Raw genomic sequence first — 20,777 nt, 5'->3', positions numbered from 1 at the left:
ACCAACAACATTGACATCTTTCACCCCAACTGCCATAATAATGGTCAAACAGTTTCAGAACATTATTTATTTATTTACAGAATGTAAACAAACAAGACATTAAATACAACAGAGTTGATTTCGTCACTTCTCTATACAGGGAGGAATGATTCTATTACAGTAGATTGTAGTAGGAAAATAGTTTGAAAATCAAATGACATTTCCTGCTCTCTTTCCTGCTCTGAGTGAATAAGGTGTAGAGCGCTCAAACCTGACAGACTTGTTTGCTGTAGTTTATCATTTTCAACCAATTATGTGGCAGACACATTGAAAAATGTAACAGTCTTAAATGTAGTGGTGTATTCTGTTACCGCAAACTAGGCCTGTGTTTGCCATAAATATGGTTTATTTCTCAGTGACAACATGCGTATAACACAGAAATATGAATTCAGGACAAATGGCAGCATTATGAAGAACATGAGACCCAAGGGAGGAAAGAAAAACATTCCGAAATGGAAAAGCCTATCTTTAAACCATATCTTAATTCAACGGGCAGTATATTTAACATTATCTCTGCAATAAACTGTGGGCAACATTCTGGTATAAATAAATTAACATACACAATTGTAGAAAGAAAAAAAGACATTTGTGTTAACACTCATCTGAAGCCATGTTCCATTCTTGTCCGTTCATATTGAGTTTAGGCATCTGGGTGATCATTGACCAAACTGTCCAGTACCAAAACTTATCATGCACTCCCAATAAATGTTTATTAATATTACAGATAATAATAGATCAACTTTCTATGCATCTTACTCACACACCTACTCCTCAAATTTGGCCATAAAGCTGCTTCTCTGTGAGCTTGCAAAGGGAGTGTAATGTACTGCCTGTTGCTGACAGTGATTGCGAGAACAGGTGGTGCCCTCTAGTGGTTACTTGTCCCACAGGACATTGAACATTCATCTCCTGGAAATACAGTAAGTATACTTGAGATGGATAAGGATGATTGTAGATTTTTGGGAAAGATAAAATTCCAGTCATTAACAAAAAAATAGCTTTTGGATTACTCCAGAACAGCAGCTTGAAAATATAAAGTGTCGATAGTTTTATGTTACAGGTTCAAGTGCAATAACTCAATGGTTGGGGCAAGGGCTCAGTGTTAGGAAAGGCTGACAGTGACATTGTCCTTGCCTTTCTCCAGGTTAGAGTCTTTGTCTGTGGGGGCGGATGTCGTTCCTCTGGGAGAGGTTTGACCACTTGACTGTCCTGAGGCTTTGTTTGGGCCGTCTGCCGTGGACCCCGACTCAGGCTCTTGCTGTGAGGCTGTCGCTACAAAAGGAGAACAGAAATAACTATACAATTGTAAGACACTTGATACCTGTAGTCAGTCAGATGGATTCAATATTCTTTAACTAATATCAATTCAGCTTTGAATATGGCTGGTGCGTGTGCGTTACCTGATTGTGTGCAGGACTTCATGTGTTCTGGCCAGTGGGCTTGCTGGCAGGGATAGTCACAGTAGCTGGTGTTCCAGCAGCAGTAGAATATGGCCTCCTTCTTGCAGTTGGCACACCACTGCTTCTTCTTGGTCTCGTCTACTGCCTGTTGTTTCTCCACCTCCATCTGTTTCTTCACCTCCGCCATCAGTCGCTCCCTCTCCTGCTCCAGACTTTGCCTCATCTCCGCCATGGTTAACTCTGCACATGCACACACACAGACAATAACATAACATAACCTTTTCTGTAGAATGTGATTACTTCACCTTCATCAATGACATTCATTGTTATACTGACAGACAGTCCTTGACCCAGATTTGCCAAGGTCATCTGCAGTTTAAGCTAGAGTAATGCAAAGGTCCTTACCTAGATTGTGCTTCATTTCTGACAGCTCCTGTTGATGAAGCCACTGCAGTTTTTCTATTTCAATTCTCAATCGTCTAATCTGTGTGGGAGAGACAAGGACATACACTCAGACTCCCCAGAGTCATACAGCTAACTATCATAGGCATGGTGGTATTCAGTCCCTCTGAGGGCAACCATCAGATACCTACCTCTGCTAATGTGTTCCCTGAAGTGTTTTTGGAAAGGTCTGTATACAGCTCAGTCACAGTCCCTTTGATTGTATCCATTATCTGAGGGATAAAGGAGACCTGAAGCAAAAACTTTTCAGAAGTAAGCTTTATGCAATCCCATCACACTCTTGAATACCCAAGAGGCCAATGACTATTCATACCTTAAATAAAAGACAGATAACAAAAAAATATATATTTAATCTATCTGCCATATGTAAAATTGTCCCCCAAAAGTGTTCAATAAGCCTTGCTCCAAGCCCCAAACCATAATACTGATATAGTGTACAGCCTTCAGCTTGCTTACTCTGGCCATCGATCCAAGCCTCGCATACTTACTTTATTAGTGTACTTCGCAATGTCAGCTGCTACGTCAGCTGATGCGGTGGGGATCTGGAAGTCCCCTGCCATGGAGGATGTGGTGGAGGGGCCACTAACATATCCAGGGGCTGCTATCATGGCCACAGAGGGTGGGGTACTGGTCACCAGGGTAACAGACGACGTGGACGTACTGAGTGGAGGGTCTTTCTGCTGGACAGCTAGAGTAAACAAGAACCAAGACTAAAATCAGTGACATGGTTTAGACCCTTTCTTCTTTAATGTTGCCGCCCCTATCATCACCAAGCATACAGTGCCTTGCGAAAGTATTCGGCCCCCTTGAACTTTGACCTTTTGCCACATTTCAGGCTTCAAACATAAAGATATAAAACTGTATTTTTTTGTGAAGAATCAACAACAAGTGGGACACAATCATGAAGTGGAACGACATTTATTGGATATTTCAAACTTTTTTAACAAATCAAAAACTGAAAAATTGGGCGTGCAAAATTATTCAGCCCCTTTACTTTCAGTGCAGCAAACTCTCTCCAGAAGTTCAGTGAGGATCTCTGAATGATCCAATGTTGACCTAAATGACTAATGATGATAAATACAATCCACCTGTGTGTAATCAAGTCTCCGTATAAATGCACCTGCACTGTGATAGTCTCAGAGGTCCGTTAAAAGCGCAGAGAGCATCATGAAGAACAAGGAACACACCAGGCAGGTCCGAGATACTGTTGCGAAGAAGTTTAAAGCCGGATTTGGATACAAAAATATTTCCCAAGCTTTAAACATCCCAAGGAGCACTGTGCAAGCGATAATATTGAAATGGAAGGAGTATCAGACCACTGCAAATCTACCAAGACCTGGCCGTCCCTCTAAACTTTCAGCTCATACAAGGAGAAGACTGATCAGAGATGCAGCCAAGAGGCCCATGATCACTCTGGATGAACTGCAGAGATCTACAGCTGAGGTGGGAGACTCTGTCCATAGGACAACAATCAGTCGTATATTGCACAAATCTGGCCTTTATGGAAGAGTGGCAAGAAGAAAGCCATTTCTTAAAGATATCCATAAAAAGTATCGTTTAAAGTTTGCCACAAGCCACCTGGGAGACACACCAAACATGTGGAAGAAGGTGCTCTGGTCAGATGAAACCAAAATTGAACTTTTTGGCAACAATGCAAAACGTTATGTTTGGCGTAAAAGCAACACAGCTCATCACCCTGACCACACCACCCCCACTGTCAAACATGGTGGTGGCAGCATCATGGTTTGGGCCTGCTTTTCTTCAGCAGGGACAGGGAATATGGATGGAGCCAAATACAGGACCATTCTGGAAGAAAACCTGATGGAGTCTGCAAAAGACCTGAGACTGGGACGGAGATTTGTCTTCCAACAACACAATGATCCAAAACATAAAGCAAAATCTACAATGGAATGGTTAAAAAAATAAACATATCCAGGTGTTAGAATGGCCAAGTCAAAGTCCAGACCTGAATCCAATCGAGAATCTGTGGAAAGAACTGAAAACTGCTGTTCACAAATGCTCTCCATCCAACCTCACTGAGCTCGAGCTGTTTTGCAAGGAGGAATGGGAAAAAATGTCAGTCTCTCGATGTGCAAAACTGATAGAGACATACCCCAAGCGACTTACAGCTGTAATCGCAGCAAAAGGTGACGCTACAACGTATTAACTGACGGGGGCTGAATAATTTTGCACGCCCAATTTTTCCGTTTTTGATTTGTTAAAAAAGTTTGAAATATCCAATAAATGTCGTTCCACTTCATGATTGTGTCCCACTTGTTGTTGAATCTTCACAAAAAAATACAGTTTTATATCTTTATGTTTGAAGCCTGAAATGTGGCAAAAGGTCGCAAAGTTCAAGGGGGCCGAATACTTTCGCAAGGCACTGTATCTCTGACCATTTTAACCTGTCTCTCCTCTCTGGAGAGGTTCCCGTTGCTTGGAAGGCAGCCATAGTTCGTCCATTATTTAAAGGGGGAGATCAAGCTGATCCTAACTGTTATAGGCCCATTTCTATTTTGCCCTGTTTATCAAAAACTTGTCAATCAACTGACTGGCTTTCTTGATGTCTACAGTATTCTCCTAGTATGCAATCTGGTTTCTGCTCAGGTTATGGATGTGTCACTGCAACCTTAAAGGTCCTCAATGATGTCACCGTTGCCCTTGATTCCAATGCTATTTCTATTGACTTGCCCAAAGCTTTTGATACGGTAGACCATTCCATTCTTGTGGGTCTGGTTTGCTAACTACCTCTCTCAAAGAGTGCAGTGTATAAAGTCAGAAAATCTGCTGTCTCAGGCATAGCCTGTCACCAAGGGAGTACCCCAAGGATCAACCCTAGGCCCTTCTCAATTTACATCAACAACATAGCTCAGGCAGTAGGAAGCTCTCTCATCCATTTATATGCAGATGATAGTCTTATACTCAGCTGGCCCCTCCCCAGAATTAGTGTTAAACACTCTACAACAAAGCTTAATTAGTGTCCAACAACTTTCTGTCTTTAATAACCTTGTTCTGAATACCTCCAAAACGAAGGTCATGTGATTTGGTAAGAAGAATGCCCCTTTCCCCATAGGTGTGATTACTACCTCTAAGGGTTTAGAGCTTGAGGTAGTCACCTCATACAAGTACTTGGGAGTATGGCTAGATGGTACACTGTCCTTCTCTCAGCACATATCAAAGCTACAGGCTAAAGTTAAATCTTGACTTGGTTTCCTCTATCGTAATGGCTCCTCTTTCACCCCAACTGCCAAACTAACCCTGATTCAGATGACCATGCTACATTAAAGAGACGTAATTTATAGATCGGCAGGGAAGGGTGCTCTCGAGCGGCTAGATGTTCTTTACCATTTGGCCATCAGATTTGCCACCAATGCTCCTTATAGGACACATCACTTCACCCTATACTCCTCTGTAAACTGGTCATCTCTGTATACCTGTCGCAAGACCCACTGGTTGATGCTTATTTATAAAATCCTCTTAGGCCTCACTCCCCCCATCTGAGATATCTACTGCAGACCTCATCCTCCACATACAACACCCATTCTGCCAGTCACATTCTGTTAAAAGGTCCCGAAAGCACACACATTCCTGGGTTGCTCGTCTTTTCAGTTTTCTGCAGCTAGAGACTGGAACGAGCGTCAACAAACACTCAAACTGGACATGTATCTCTCAATCTCTTCATTCAAAGACCCAATCATGGACACTCTTACTAACAGTTGTGGCTGCTTTGCGTGATGTATTGTTGTCTCTATCTTCTTGCCCTTTGTGCTGTTGTCTGTTCCCAATAATGTTTGTACCATGTTGTGCTGCTGCCATGTTCTGTTGCTACCATGTTGTTGTAATTTTCTGTTGCTACCATGTGTTGTCATGTGTTGCTGCCATGCTATGGTGTTGTCATCTCTCTTTATGTGGTGTTGTGTTGTCTCTCTTGTCGTGATGTGTTTTGTCCAATATTTTATTTATTTTTAAATATATATTTTTTAAATACCAATCTCCGTCCCCGCAGGTCTTTTGCCTTTTGGTAGGCAGTCATTGGAAATAAGAATTTGTTCTTAAATTACATGCCCAGTTAAATAAAGGTTAAATAAAAATAAAACATCACAGCAATGTTTTTTAGGCCTGAAGTTGAACCTCAAATAGTTTTTTTGCTGTGTCCATTTTCTCTGTAGTGTGCTAATTTAATTTTCAACTAATACTGTAGTGTACCTTTGACAGATTGCCTGGTCTGGTACCGCGTGCTTTGGGAAGGTTGCTGTGGCAATGATGAAGATGTTGCAGATGCTGGCGTTTGCGGCATTGTCTGTGGCTGGCCTGGTGATGCTGCCTGCAGCTGAGGCGTATCTGGCTGCTGATTCTGTTGCTGCCGCTGCACCTTCTGCATGTGCCACTTCTGGGAGGAAGTCTGGAACTTGTTGGTGGGGTTCCACACCACCGCCCGCTGCACCACCGGGACAGTCTCCCTGGGCAGCAGAGGGCGCTGTTTCTTCACTGCTGTGGTGGCAGAGGAGGATGTGATGGGGGCCATCGGTAGTGTGGCATTGGGGAGTGTGGTGGGGGCGATGGTGGTGGAAGAAGTAGTAGTGAAGGACACCATGTTTAGAGGAATGGCTAGTGGAGAATGTGATGAATCTTTCATACTGGGGGTTAAGAAATGGGCTGTGTTGTTTTGAGATGGAGTAAGTGAACCTGACAGGGCTTTACCTACAATGGAAAGAAAATATTAATAACAGCATCTGTTTTGGTTAAACTTTTTTCTCGCTTTCATATTTTATCAACTAGTGATAGAGAACAGGAGGACTCTCACCCTCTGTCTTATTGGCTGGTGGATTTTTGGTGGTGCGTGAATCTTTCCTACTCTTCTTCCTGTCTCTGCCCCCCTGGTCCTCCCCCAGGTCAATCACCAGCTCCCTCTCAGAGTCGGAGTCATCCACCACAGAGGGCTGCCTAGACTCCTGCTTCACCTGGGGCTTCTCTCTGGATGCCGGGGACACTGGGGCTGCTTTTGCTTCCTCTGGGGGCTCTTTGTCCGAGTGTACACCCTGATTATCTTTAGATGAGGATTCAGAGAGGGTAGATGATGCCCCCGCATCCCCCATGGTTACCATGGCAGTTGCTGGCCCCTTTGTTTTGACCTCATTTATGCTGGGGGGTAGGGGGTCTTTGGATCCCCTCTTGGAAGGGTCCTTCTCGCCCTTGTCATTGGCCTTTGTGTGTTTGCCTGCCTTAGGTTTCTGTTCCTCGTCGCTGGCGTCACTGTCACTCGAATCTGATTTATCAGAGTCCTCTGAGTCGCTGTGTTCTACTCCCTTATACACATCCTCAGAGATCTCATCTATACCTGTACACAGCAGAGGGGAAATTGGGGTAAATGTATAACGTGGTTGTTTTCATACAAATGGACTAACTGAAAACAAAGTAGTTGACTGGTGCCGCTATCTTCATCAGTGGTGCTTTACTAGCGGTGTGGCGAGTTCACTCACCCAGCTGGGCCTTGCAGCTCTCAATGGTTTTGTCCAGGTTGAGCTGGAAGCGGCTCCTGATCTGTCTCTTGGGCGAGGTGAGGACTGGTGGGGCCCCCTGCTGTTGCTGCTGTACAGTCTCACTCAACTCCTTTAGGTCCATCTCGGCTTTGCTACGGTCTGACAGGCCAGCACACAATATCACAAACAATGTTATTGACTGGTTGAAATCCACTCCAATCACTAGACCAAGTAGGAATGCCTCTACATATGGTTAAGGTTTATGGATATGGTTTTGCTGTCATGAAGCCTTTCCCAGGTGTGCTAAATAGGTGAGCTTTGAAGATGATTGTGGTGTGACTGAGGGCAGGTGTGTGGCAGCTCACCCAGGTTGAGGTTAAGGATGCTCCCTGTGAGAGTTGCTTTCTCCTGCTTGGGGACTAGAGCAGGACCCTGAGAGTGGAACGGTTTAGGGCTGTCATTGGCACCAGAGGCAGGACCAGGTCGAGTGGAAGCAGGTGATGCTGTGGAGAGTGCACAGATACAGTGAGGGGGAAAAAGTATTAGATCCCCTGCTGATTTCGTACGTTTGCCCACTGACAAATAAATGATCAGTCTATAATTTTAATGGTAGGTTTATTTGAACAGTGAGAGACAGAACATCCAGAAAAACGCATATGAAAAATGTTATAAATTGATTTGCATTTTAATGAGGGAAATGAGAATTTGACCCCTCTGCAAAACATGACTTAGTACTTGGTGGCAAAACCCTTGTTGGAAATCAGAGGTCAGACGTTTCTTGTAGTTGGCCACCAGGTTTGCACACATCTCAGGAGGGATTTTGTCCCACTCTTTCGCTCTTTCTTTCTCTCTCTCGGAGGACCTGAGCCCTAGGACCATGCCCCAGGACTACCTGACATGATGACACCTTGCTGTCCCCAGTCCACCTGACCGTGCTGCTGCTCCAGTTTCAACTGTTCTGCCTTATTATTATTCGACCATGCTGGTCATTTATGAACATTTGAACATCTTGGCCATGTTCTGTTATAATCTCCACCCGGCACAGCCAGAAGAGGACTGGCCACCCCACATAGCCTGGTTTCTTCCTAGGTTTTGGCCTTTCTAAGGAGTTTTTCCTAGCCACCGTGCTTCTACACCTGCATTGCTTGCTGTTTGGGGTTTTAGGCTGGGTTTCTGTACAGCACTTTGAGATATCAGCTGATGAACGAAGGGCTATATAAATCAATTTGATTTGATTTGATTTTGATTTGTTATTGGATATTTCATATTCCTCTAGGACTCCAGACTATCAGAGAGGCAGTGTGCAGTACCTACCTGTGCAGTCCATGGACTCCTCCCCAGCACTGTAGTGGCTGACTGGGGCTCTAACCGGGCACTTGACTGGTGTATCCTGCTCTCCATCAGAGCCTGTGTGAGCAGAGGAGTTGGTGCTCATGGGCGAGCGGGGCATATCTGTCAGGGAGATCCTCCGGCCTGTACTCCCTCCAACTCCACCCATGCCCCCGCCCCCGTCAGACAGCATGCTCCTGGCCAAGGGCATCTTGGGAGATGCCGTCATGTCAAAGTTGAACTTGATCTTCTCCTGCTTCTCGGGTCGGACCGAGCCGGACGAGGGGTTGGCAGGATCCAGCAGCATTTGGTACTGGTTATCAGGGGTGTAGGGTGTCCGGAAGGGGGCATAGTTGAACACTCCAAACTTCTTCCTCATGTTCTCCACGTAGACCTCCATCTCCTGCATGGCACTGTTGAAGATGCTCTTAGTCTTCTTCACAGAAAAGGGAATCTCCCTGGACATGAGGTAGCAGTTGTTTAAGGGGACCCACGCCCTGGAAGGTGAAGAATAATAATACAATGCAACAGCTGAATAGACACAGAGGATAGAGACGGAGAGCTGTGAAATACCAAATGTACTGATGAGTATAAGTGACATAGTTAAGTACCAAAAGTACCTGTCGTGCTGCCCGAAAAAACGAGCATCCACCTGCCCGTCTTTGTCCCGCAGTGCTTTGGCAGGCCAGAATGGAAACCCCTTCAGCTTGGCCCACACGAGAGGGTGAGGATTACTCTGAGCAAAGTAAACAGGTAGACTAGTTATCATACTGAGACCATTATACAGACCACATTCGGTATACACAAGGTACTACAATTCAAATGTATGACTTGTTTAGCACAAGCTTTGAACTCACGCATGGCTCACAGAACCAGTTGTCTCTCTTTTGGCAAGCTGACAGATAGCACTCCGGACAGACCTCAATCTCATTCATCTGAAAGAGAAGAATCATGTGTAAGAATAATCTCTTCTGAAGGCCTGAAAGAATCTTTGACCGCATACCCATACTTACCTCATGTTCACAGATTTTCACTATGACTTTAGCTGTGGCAGTGAGCTTATGATTGCCTAAAATAAGAAGGTCACAGTGAGTAATCATTACAAACCAGTTATTGATAACCAGTAAAAATCCATTGCAATCAAAACAGGGACACAGACCTCCATTATAAATTATGCAGTTGTGTAAAATCCATTTCACATCTGCCAAGAAAGCTTCAGTGCAGCCATACATTTTCTTTTTTGTATTCTGGAAAAATAAAACAGAAAAGATCAGTGATCAACCACTGGTGAGGTTTGGGATTGTAGTTCTAACCTCAAAGAAAGAAGAGTACATTTTCTAACCTTCTCCAATGTACCGAGATCCATGGCGTGAAATATATACTCTGCGTAGTCTGGATGCTGTTCCAGAGATACTGGCTTCTGGAAGGGTTCAGTCTGGAGAAGAGACAAAAAAGACGTGCACAGTGAATTAACCTTCATATTCAAATTCCAAATAGGCCACACTTAGACCAAATCCTAACTTGAGACACACTCATAGCTAAAACTTTAATGTAAATATATAATTGCAATTAATTTAGGATTTAAGATTTCAATTGCATCTCAATTTAGGATTAAGCCTTCATTGCATGACCTCCACAACACCTACAAACACTACCACCCCAGGACAGACAACAGCAACTAAAAACAGACACAAAAACACTCCAAACAGGAGGAAAATAACGGGGGAAATATGATTAGGTCTTTTTTTGTGTTTGATTACCCAATTAAAAGCCTTTCTCTGCGTGGCGCCTGCATGGGGGGAGTGAGATGACGAGCGTGGTTGGTCCTGAAAAAGAGTAAGAGGGGCAACTGTATCCTCACCACAACACCGCTTTCCAAAATGGACCCTTGGTTCAATGGTTCCTTTGCTATTTATGTCATTGTAGAGGAGAGGACTGGCTAAAAACAGGCTTGGGTGGTTTAGTGTTGTTGTTAGAACACACTTACTTATGGCTTACCATTTTGTAACCAGAACACCAAAGGATACTTCAGACTTTGAGTATAGTATATAAGTTCACAGTGTATTGGGGAAGGGGCAATGGACCTCACTGATGGAACACAAAATCAGGAGAAATCATTGAGCAGTCTTAAAATCAGACCATATAAACAAGCACACAACCATTCTATTGTGTTTGTGTGAGAGAGTTCTGTTCACTCACATTGGAATTACACTGAGTGTACAAAACATTAGGAACACATTCCTAATATTGAGTTGCATGCCTCTTTGCCCTCAGGACAGACTCAATTCATCGGGGCATGGACTACAAGGTGTCAAGTGTCCAACAGGGATGCTGGCCCATGTTCACTTCAATGCTTCCCACAGTTGTGTCAAGTTGGCTGGATGTCCTTTGGGTGGTGGACAATTTTTTATAAACACGGGAATGTGTTGAGCGTGAAAAACCCAGGAGAGATGCAGTTCATGTCACACTCAAACTGGTGTGCCTGGCACCAACTACAATACCCTGTTCAAAAGCACTTCAATCTTTTGTCTTGGCCATTCACCCTCAATGGCACACATACAAAATCCATGTGTCAGTTGTCTCAAGACTTAAAAATCCTTCTTTAACCTGTCTCCTCCCCTTCATTTAAGCTGAAGTGGATATTATTTAACAGGTGACATCAATAAGGGATCATAACTTTCACCTGGATTTCCCTGCTCAGTCTGCAATTGAAAGTGCAGATGTTCCTAAAGTTTTGTACACTCAGTGTATATGAATTTGACTAATGCTGATCTCTCTATTCTTCAACAGTTCAATATCTACTGTCAAAACAATTAGTCAATAACAACAGTTAGAAAAAGGTAGAAATAAGTAGTTCTTCCATGACAATGTGGTGAGGGTAAAAGCAGAAGCACAAGCCTTTGGAATATGTGCCCTATATACAGTTGATTTAGAATGTTACTGATCAGTCAGTTGGAGGAGGGAGGTCAGTGCACTTACACCTGGCTGTTTCATCTTCTGGAGTGAAAACTTTAGCAGGTAAGACAGCTGGTCTATTGTTAGCATCGTCATTGCTTTACTCTGAGTCTCTATGCACTCTGCAACTGTTATTTTCTGAAAGAAAAGAAATAATCTTTTGTTAGCACGATGTTAGCTTCAAATGTATATTCCCATTTCAAAGGATATTCCCAGTATCAAGCCTCATTTTACTACCTTGACCACATCTTATACCAACATGGTCAGAATTTCTTGTAACTCCAAGATTTCTCTCAACTCTGTAAATTCCATAAAATAGAGATGTCTGTCATCATGGTCCAGCCTCAAGCCCCAGCCTCCCATGCATTTTAAGGTTCTAAAGTTGTCTTCCTGGTAGACAACTGGTTTTCGGTCCCACCCACAAGCGAGTGAGTACCTCACATTCAGGGCAGAACCAGTCACCCTCGGGCTCTGCGGGTAGTTTTAGGCACTTGGCGTGGTACACCCTCGGGCAGAGCTCACAGCAGAGCACCTGGCCCTCGCGGTGGCACAGCCAGCAGTAGAAGTCATTTCTGCCGTCCTGCGGCACAACATCAACAGGGTCTGTGGTGAGTGCTGGCTGCTTCACATAGTAAAAGGGACCATGTCTTAGTTCTGACTGAAATGCAGGCAAGAGAAAGAGAACGTTTGGGGTTTCAAAAATCAGGTGTGAGATTACATGAGCAGCATTGCAGACATGAAAAAAACAAAAAAACAATTACAAATATGTTTTTCAAAAAAGACAATCTACATAGTAACTGTCCAAAACAGACTGCTTAGAACCCTGTATTGCGACATAAGGCATTAAAACATTGATTAATTGACCGTTCCTGGTATCAGACTGGAAGAGAATCATTACTGTAGAATATATTACAAATCCCCTTTCAAAGGTCAAGACCGTGAAAAGGATAAGTTTGAGAAACTAGCCTTTAGTATCGCTTACTGATTGGATCTGATAAGCAGTCTGTGTTTTGGTCCACACCTGTTACTTTTTTTGCATTGAGACAAGTTTTGATCCATGGCTTTTAAGCCCAGGTTGCTATTGTAATTTACCATTTATAAAGATAAGTGCTAATCATTAATAGTCTCAGTGTGAGTGAGCAACAGCCGAATTTGTAAAAACAAGCATGCAAACACATTAATGAAACAATTATTTAGATAAGATTTATTACATTAGTATTAGGCCATATAGGCTTACTGTAACACTATAAGAAAAGATCAACCTCATGGTGTCACAAACATAAAATAGTCCCATGGCATACCAAAAGACAACCGGAACAGAAAATGTTATACACAGGTTTTTTAGTAGGATATATTTCAGTGTAACAGAAACCCAGCAGCCTCTGAAAGCACAACAGTGTGAGCACAGAGGAGAGTGCAGGGGGAGGTCGCACCTGGTCTTTACTGCTGCTGACAGCTCCTGGTTTCTTCTTCTTTTTGACCGGACTGGGGGAGGTTTCAGCCGGGGAGTGACCATTAGACGAGTGAGGGGGACTGGGCACCTTGCGTTTCTGGGCCGCCCGCTCCACTGACCCAGGGTCTGAAACTGCAGGGAGGGGGTCAAATGTCAGGCAAGCCAACATGACAGATTTATTATTTCCCAGAAGAAAGTGCATGTTCTGGCCATAGAATAGTAGATGTTCATTGTTTTCATACAGTACAGAAGATAAAAACCGGTTACCATAGTGATAAGACATGACAGCGATATGAACAGAAGCAGCACATTAGCCTCCATCTTGTACCGTGTGTGATTCAGCTCTGTACCAGACACATACATACAGTAGCCTACACTCAACATGGGAGCAATAAAATAAAGCCTTTCAACCACCCCCACATACTGCCTGTAGGCATAGGCATAAAAAGGTGAAAGTACAGCTCAGCTTTCAGTGTTTCTCACCTTTGGATCGTGTAGATATCTCCATCCCCTCTACTGCATCCGACTCAGTCTTCTCCTCCTCAGCCAAACTGGCAGAGAAAAGAGATGCACTATTAAAGCCCTATTATGACAATACCTACGGAAAGACTCCCAACATAAATCAATTCATCCAATGCCTTTTTACAGTTTGACTCGCACAATGTTTACACCAGACATTGCTTCATCTACAGTATGTTCAGTATGCACGTGGTTTCGCAACACCATCTACTAAGTAACAATCATAAATCACACTGTATAAAAGCATCTGCTGAAATACTTGTGTGTAAATGTGAAACCAAAGTCTCACAAATCTGATTTGTGTGGATCTAGTATCATTTTCAGAGGAAAGACAATCCTGTCTGGCTGTAAAGGTCTGCTTCAACACTGACCCACTCTCTCGGTCTCACTACAATGGGGTTATTCTTAGAGTGAGAGTCCATTTGGCCCGGAGGCAAACTCTGTCTAAACCAATCCTGACTGGACACAGACACACACTGTTCGCTTTGGTGCAGAGGTATCATAAATCTACAGGCTATGGCCAGCAAGAGTCCCTCTCTTATTGGGAGAAGGACAATGTCTAGTAAAGCAGTGTTCTAATGTTCAGAGTTCCAGAGTGTGAAACTGACAGAATGTGATTAGGTTGAAGGTCAACAATCATCTGTCAGTGCCTCAGAACAATGTCCCAGGGATTAGATGTGCTTTTCTGGAGCCATGCATTTCATAACATGGGGTTGAATCCTATCTACACATGATCTCAAACCCATAAATCATGCATTGATGTCAAAAGTGGATTTCTCAAATGGACAAATTACACACAGAGACACATCTACTGGAATTGACTGGGTATGGATGTTATGTAACTAACTATTATTAACTAACGGCCAAATAAATTCTAGTTTCAAACTCAACATGGGGTCGTTCCATATGATTTCAATTACTTTCTGATTGCACCTCTTTTGATTTGAACAAAACCTTCCATACATGTTTGCCCATGGTAGAAAGATACTTTTTGAACCTGAACACTAAAACATTCAGGAGCGAGAGGGGCTCAAAGAAGACCCATTTTGTTTACCCCATTCTACCATGAGACATCCGTGTCTTCCCTAAAAAAGATAAACGTTTGAGTTTGATATCATTTGAAAGTTTACAAACAGGGTTGTGAAACTATTTTATGATTGAAAATGTTTTTTTTATGTTTTAAATATAAACTAATTTTCAGCTTTAGCATCAATTACCCAAAAACAAACGTATGTGGACACCCCTTCTAATTAATGGATTTGGGTATTTCAGCCACACCCATTGCTGACACATGTATAAAAATCGAGCACGCCGCCATGCGATCTCCATAGACAAACATTGTCAGTAGAATGGCCCGTACAGAAGTGACTTTCAACATGGCACCATCATAGGATGCCCGTCTTTCCAACAAGTCAGTTTGTCAAATTTCTGCCTTGCTAGAGCTGCCCCAGTCAACTATAAGTGCTGTTACTGTGAAGTGGAAATGTCTAGGAGCAACAACAACCCAGCCGCAAAGTGGTAGGCCACACATGCTCACAGAACAGGATCGCAGAGTGCTGAAGCGTGTAAAAAAAAAAAAACGATGCCAAGCGTCGGCTGGAGTGGTGTAAAGCTCGCCTCCATTGGACTGGAGCAGTGGAAATACATTATCTGGAGTGATGAATCATGCTTCACCATCTGGCAATCCGACGGACAAATCTGGGTTTGGCAGATGCCAGGAGAACTGACTGACCTGCACAGACCATCTAAACCCCATCAAACACCTTTGGGATGAATTGGAACACTGACTGCGAGCCAGGCCTAATCGCCCAACATCAGTGCCCAACCTCACTAATACCCTTGGCTAAATAGAAGCAAGTCCCCACAGCAACGTTCCAACATCTAATGGAAAGCCTTCCCAGAAGAGTGGAGGCTGTTATGGCAGCAAAGGCAACTCCATTTTAATGGCCATGATTTTGGAATGAGATGTTTGTCCACATACACAACATGACCAAAAGTATGTTGTAGTTTAGACCCTATTTTACATAATCTGAGGTGTTTGTGTTGTAGAGATAATAGAATAGACATTTCCATTCAAGTTGACAATGGGTGGACCAGAGGCCATCTTTCTGGTAGTGATTGGAAGTTAAAGTTGAAATTAAATTGAAAATGTCAATGGCGTACCAGCTAGATTGCAGGGGCCTGAAGGGATAGATCCACTATTTCTATGGTTGAAATGACACTCGCCCTGCATTAAAAAAAATGCTATGTCTCAACCAATGGTGGGCAGAACAAACACTTCAGATAATGTAAAATAGGGTTTAAAAATGTGAGTTTATGCCTTTTTAGATAAATGTTAAAGCTAAAAAAAAGAACAATTGTTTAAACACTTTTTTCAAGAAATCATAGAATAGTTTGACAAACCTATTGGTAATCTAAAAATGATATCAAACTCAACCGTTTGCATCAGTCATGAATCCATAGCCCACAACCATTGGGCCCCAATACCTACTGAGACAGGTCAAGGCTGAACGGAGGCCAGGGGCAATGGAGAACCATCAGCTCTAAAACAGCATGGTGACTACAATCCCATAGTCGTTTCCCTCTAAAATGGGACTAGCCCAGTCTCATGCGTTTTATATCCCTCAAGTCAAGAGAGAAGCAACTTAAACATTACTGTTTCATTGTCTTGAACAAACACAGCCCCAGCCCTATGAACACATCATTTAAATGCACACTTCCTTGAATTTAAAAAAGGTACTTTCTTGTGGGAAAGCCATTGCTTCATAAGAAAACGGTCAAACAGGTTTTACGCCGTATCAGCTCAACATGAACATCCTTGTTTCTTCAGACACCAATGTGTCGATACCCTTGTTTCAGACACACACAAAAATGACGCCACGGCACAAGCTACTGTCTCACAGCTCAGATGGGTTCAATTTCACCAGCTTTTTATTTAGCTCTTGGAGAGCGCAACATAATTAGAATGCGAAAGTGTGGAATACAAAGACAGCAGCTCCCTGTTATAGAAGCAAACGTAGTCCCTTTTCCACCATTTCTTTATCACCCCTCTCTGTCTCTCTCTTCTCCATCTCGGGGGCAGAAAATCACAGAGACAGAGCACTGGCTTTACTGGCCTCCACCTCTGATAAAGGCTTTCAGCACAGACAGAGAGTCTGCCTCAGCAACATCCCCTTCTCATCCGGTCAGATACGCAGAGCAAGAGACAATGAAAACACACTAAACCAATGCCTCCAACACCCTTCTTGTAGTTAAAACATTTCAGAAAATACATTATTTTCATTAATATAGTGATATAATCCCTCCCACGCCCTCTCTGACAGAACACCCATGCTTCAATGTAGGAAATTGACAGCATACCTTTTTTTTCTCTTTACGCACAGAATACAGATTCTTCAGCCTTTTTTAATTGTTATTCTTTCTTATTTGTATTTTTTTTGAGGCCGGTGGGGGATGAGGCAAAGATTGGTGCAGAATTTCCCAGAAGGGCCTTGCTCTCCCTGCTGCTGTCTCTGCGATTGTCAATCTTTAACCTCAGCTGTGGACTGCCGATTGGTTTGAGCGCCACACGGAGGTGCCTGATTGGGCGCCTGGCTCAGAGTGCCACACAGGCTCTCTTCTCCCCTATCTCCTCAGACACAGTGCTGCAATGCAGAGAGGATTTCTCCTCACTATCACAAAACCCCTGGAACCAAGTCCCTCACTCCCTCAAAGCCCATATAGTCCTCACTGGTTGTGTGCATTTTCTAAAACATGGGGGATGCAGTTACACAGGCAAAAAGGGAGCGTATCAGATTCCCTCCAATCCCACTCCACAGTTATGAGGCAGTGTGTGTGGCGTCCATTTTGAAGACATTCCCTTATTGCCTGCCTGCTGAGAACACTGCACACACAGCTCCAGTCGAGACGAGCTGCTGTAGAGATCACACACAGCTTACCAGTAGACCGGCTCACAGGAATGCAGGAAGGGCCTTACACTGAGCACAAAGACAGGGCTGAAAATGTCACAGGCCTCAAAATCAAAATGGTCGGCTATGGTTAAGACTGGAGAACATGCTGCCAACACCCTTTTCTTCCCAGTCCAACACTTTCCTACTGGCTTTTCTTCTGGACCTTTACAATGTGTCTATACTTGTAACTAACAGTGGTATTGCTATTACTTATTTTATTCTGCCAGTGCCACTTTGAACCATAATTTCTATTTGTAGTTAAATAAATACTAATGCTGCCATTAAAAAGATTATGATATGGAGAACAAATCTGAATGACATGAAGGTCGTTAGAAAAGGTCAGACAACACAGGTGTGGTGAATAAAAGCAAAAGTGGCAGCATGAATTGGTTTTCTTGTTTGGACCATTATTACAAAGCACAGTTGGTCGTAGCTCTAGAAAACCCTTCTCTCCGTAGGGTTTTCAGCTGTTAGCGTCGCCCACTGCTGGCCATGTGAACTACAATTCTGACGCCATATTAGAAACATCAATAATCATCGCTTGCTAAGCGGTTTTCGAAACATACGGCCCTTATCTTTCATATCAGTGATAATGAATCTTTAAAATAAAAAAGATACACTTACTAACGTTATCAGATTTTCACAGATCCATACACTGTGTGCCTCCAGTTGACTAACTACACTTCCTCTCCAGTTATGCTGACACACAGGTGCACGGTAGATAGCTATTTAGCACAGGTGGTCACCTTAATTTTCTGTAGGTCTTCCTTAAAAAGCCCTGTAACATGGCGAAATGGCCGTGTGGGAATACTAATAAAAGGTGTGTATTAATTTAACCTTTTGTGTTTAGAAAAGTATTTCTCGCTGATATGAAATATACGTTTCTTATGTTTCCAAAACAACTGTTAAACCTGACCTTGCTATAAAAGTTAACAAAAGTCCGCCAAGAAGAAGATACATTGATCAATGGGCGCTAAAGGTACTTAGCGTCTATCAATGGGTTAAGTAGGTGGCAGCACCTCAAATTCTCACGCCAGACAGGAATGAAGAGATTATGGGCATTACCAAAGACCATTCACAAAAAGGCACTGGATGAAAAGGTTTGCTCTCCATTCAATTCATTAAGAAGAACCATTGTACGGTAAAAAGTCATGTGTTTTGACTCCATGAATTAGAGGCAATTGGTGTTACATGCCAGAAATTCAGGAATAATATGATAGTTGGCATGGTTGTTGACAAAACATCTGCCGACATATAGCATTGGTCTATGTGTGTGAATTATATGAGTTCCACTACAGAATTAAATATTCTTATATCCTTCTTGGGATAATGATATTTTTCTGTCCAAGGCTGTCTGAAACAGCCCTGCTTCCCTTCGTCAGGCTTCACATGATATCACCCAGAGTGCCTAGAGCCAAGGCACAGAAAGGGGAAGCTCTCTGAAATGGCTGCCACTCACAGCAAAGAGAAAGCAGTGAACTGAAAAAGACCATTAGGCAGATTTTCTCACCAGATACTAAACCTTTGAGGAATATAATCTAACATTCAGAGAGATTTTAGTTAGTTGTTCAATATACAAATCCTGGTCAATAATTAAACATGCTAAAAGAAGAATGCAAGAACTACCTGTAGATATAAACAGTAGTCTGGAAAAACAGACTGTACAGCCATGAGAATATGCCTTTTTAATAGTTGCTCTTGTAAAGATAAAGATTGCTTTCCTGCTTAAAAGGGCATATGATTAAATGCAGTGCCCTGCTCTAATACCACTAAGGCCTAAATCATTCGTGCTGTGCTATCATTGCTGAGCTGTCTCTTTACCATCTGTTAAATCCACTGGGATCCCATCTTGAATGTTACAGCTCTCACCTCCCCACACCTTCCATTTTGACTGTACAGGCCTGTGACAGTCATAAACCCTTACAACCTGACAGCCAAGCCAAACAGATCAATCCTGTTCCTTATTCCAACAGGAATATATTCCTCTTGCCATGCTATATTCTGTAAAAAGGTAGTAAAACAGGCTGACCCGTATGTGATCAGAGACATAACCAGCAGAGGCAGCCTGCTGTGCTGTACTCTGCTCTCCTGCCAGGCTCCACTACTGTGCTGTGGGGACTCTTCCCCCTCTCTCCCTGAGACAAACCTATATTCCCAAGGCACAGAACATACACAGTAGCTGGTAGCTTATTAAAGTGAAATAATGAAAAGCAAGCTTACCTCTGTGGATGCATGGCTAAAAAACTCAGTGTTTTATGTCAATGCTTATTAAAACATGGAGGACAGCCCTCTGTCCTCACCCTGCTCAGAGCACAGCCACGGCTCTCCAGGCTGGCCGATCGGCTGCTAGGATAGATACCAAGCTGTGAGTGGCCTGCTCTCACTGGCAGGATGTAAGGCTGCAGCTGATTGGCTGGGGCATTTCCTGACTGCTAATCTTTTGTTCTGCACAGGCAGGCAGGCAGGAGAAGCTTTGTGGACAGAGGGAGAAACAAGGCCCAAATCACAAAATAAACAATTTCACAGCACAGAACATCCAATAAAACCACATGGTGCTGCAATCCATGCTTGACCCGTCTATATCACAAGGACATTTGGTTGTATTTCACAAAATCCAGCAACAGGGGCATGAATAGTGGAGAGGCCCAAGGCCACATGTTTCAGAAAAGGCCTGTTTCATAGATCCCACCCGTAAGCTAAAATCCTCTGCGGTGAAAAAGTGTTGCACAAATACATGAGAGCAAACAAACAGTGAGACAGTCAGTGAGGTCGATCTGCAAAGTTTCCCCCTCTTGTAACTGAGATGAACTTGTCCAAAAGCCAACTGAACATCAACACATTACATAACAGTGCAAATAGAGAAAAAAATTTAGACTTACTATTTTGAAGACAGAAGTTAACACCAAGTTCTTATGCGCCATCAAATTCTAAAGTGGTCACATAAACATATACTTTTTATGAACAGATAAGTGATGATTTTATCTAATAAAATAAATACATAATTGCAGGAACTTTTTATGTGATGCCATGGGTATTTACCAATTATGTTTCTTTGGCAAGTCTGACTAATCAGGTTTTCAAACCTGTACAGTAGGCCAATACTCCAATGTTATTACCCCACTAACACAATACTATAATTGTGATTTGTCTGCTTTCCTAAGGGACATTTTCTTTAAAGAAACAGACTAAA

The 20,777-nt window shown here is 43.0% G+C and overlaps 1 protein-coding gene across 4 annotated transcripts; it reads right to left on the bottom strand.

Annotated features, from left to right (window-relative positions):
* Positions 1-52: 52 nt before the first annotated feature.
* On the bottom strand, positions 53-19,940 carry LOC109897499 (protein kinase C-binding protein 1). Of its 4 annotated transcripts, none has more exons than XM_020492000.2 (21): positions 19,808-19,940; positions 13,602-13,669; positions 13,099-13,250; positions 12,102-12,323; positions 11,690-11,803; positions 10,471-10,536; positions 10,053-10,145; positions 9,870-9,957; positions 9,724-9,779; positions 9,568-9,645; positions 9,331-9,446; positions 8,696-9,207; positions 7,747-7,884; positions 7,382-7,540; positions 6,706-7,239; positions 6,108-6,602; positions 2,390-2,589; positions 2,033-2,113; positions 1,845-1,923; positions 1,440-1,679; positions 53-1,311 (listed from the first exon to the last, which is right to left on the bottom strand). In XM_020492000.2, exons 1-21 carry the CDS (start codon positions 19,819-19,821, stop codon positions 1,142-1,144), a joined length of 3,675 nt encoding a protein of 1,224 aa, XP_020347589.1. In that variant the 5' UTR covers positions 19,822-19,940; the 3' UTR covers positions 53-1,141. The 4 variants fall into 4 exon arrangements, with proteins under 4 accessions (XP_020347589.1, XP_020347593.1, XP_020347601.1 ...); XM_020492004.2 differs by lacking the exon at positions 19,808-19,940 and adding an exon at positions 16,998-17,225 and having other exon boundaries at positions 58-1,311; XM_020492012.2 differs by lacking the exon at positions 10,471-10,536 and having other exon boundaries at positions 58-1,311.
* Positions 19,941-20,777: the final 837 nt, after the last annotated feature.

This window comes from Oncorhynchus kisutch, linkage group LG1 (assembly GCF_002021735.2).
Source record: "Oncorhynchus kisutch isolate 150728-3 linkage group LG1, Okis_V2, whole genome shotgun sequence".
NCBI classification, from domain to species: Eukaryota; Metazoa; Chordata; class Actinopteri; order Salmoniformes; family Salmonidae; genus Oncorhynchus; species Oncorhynchus kisutch.
This window is presented reverse-complemented; position numbering and strand designations above follow the sequence as displayed.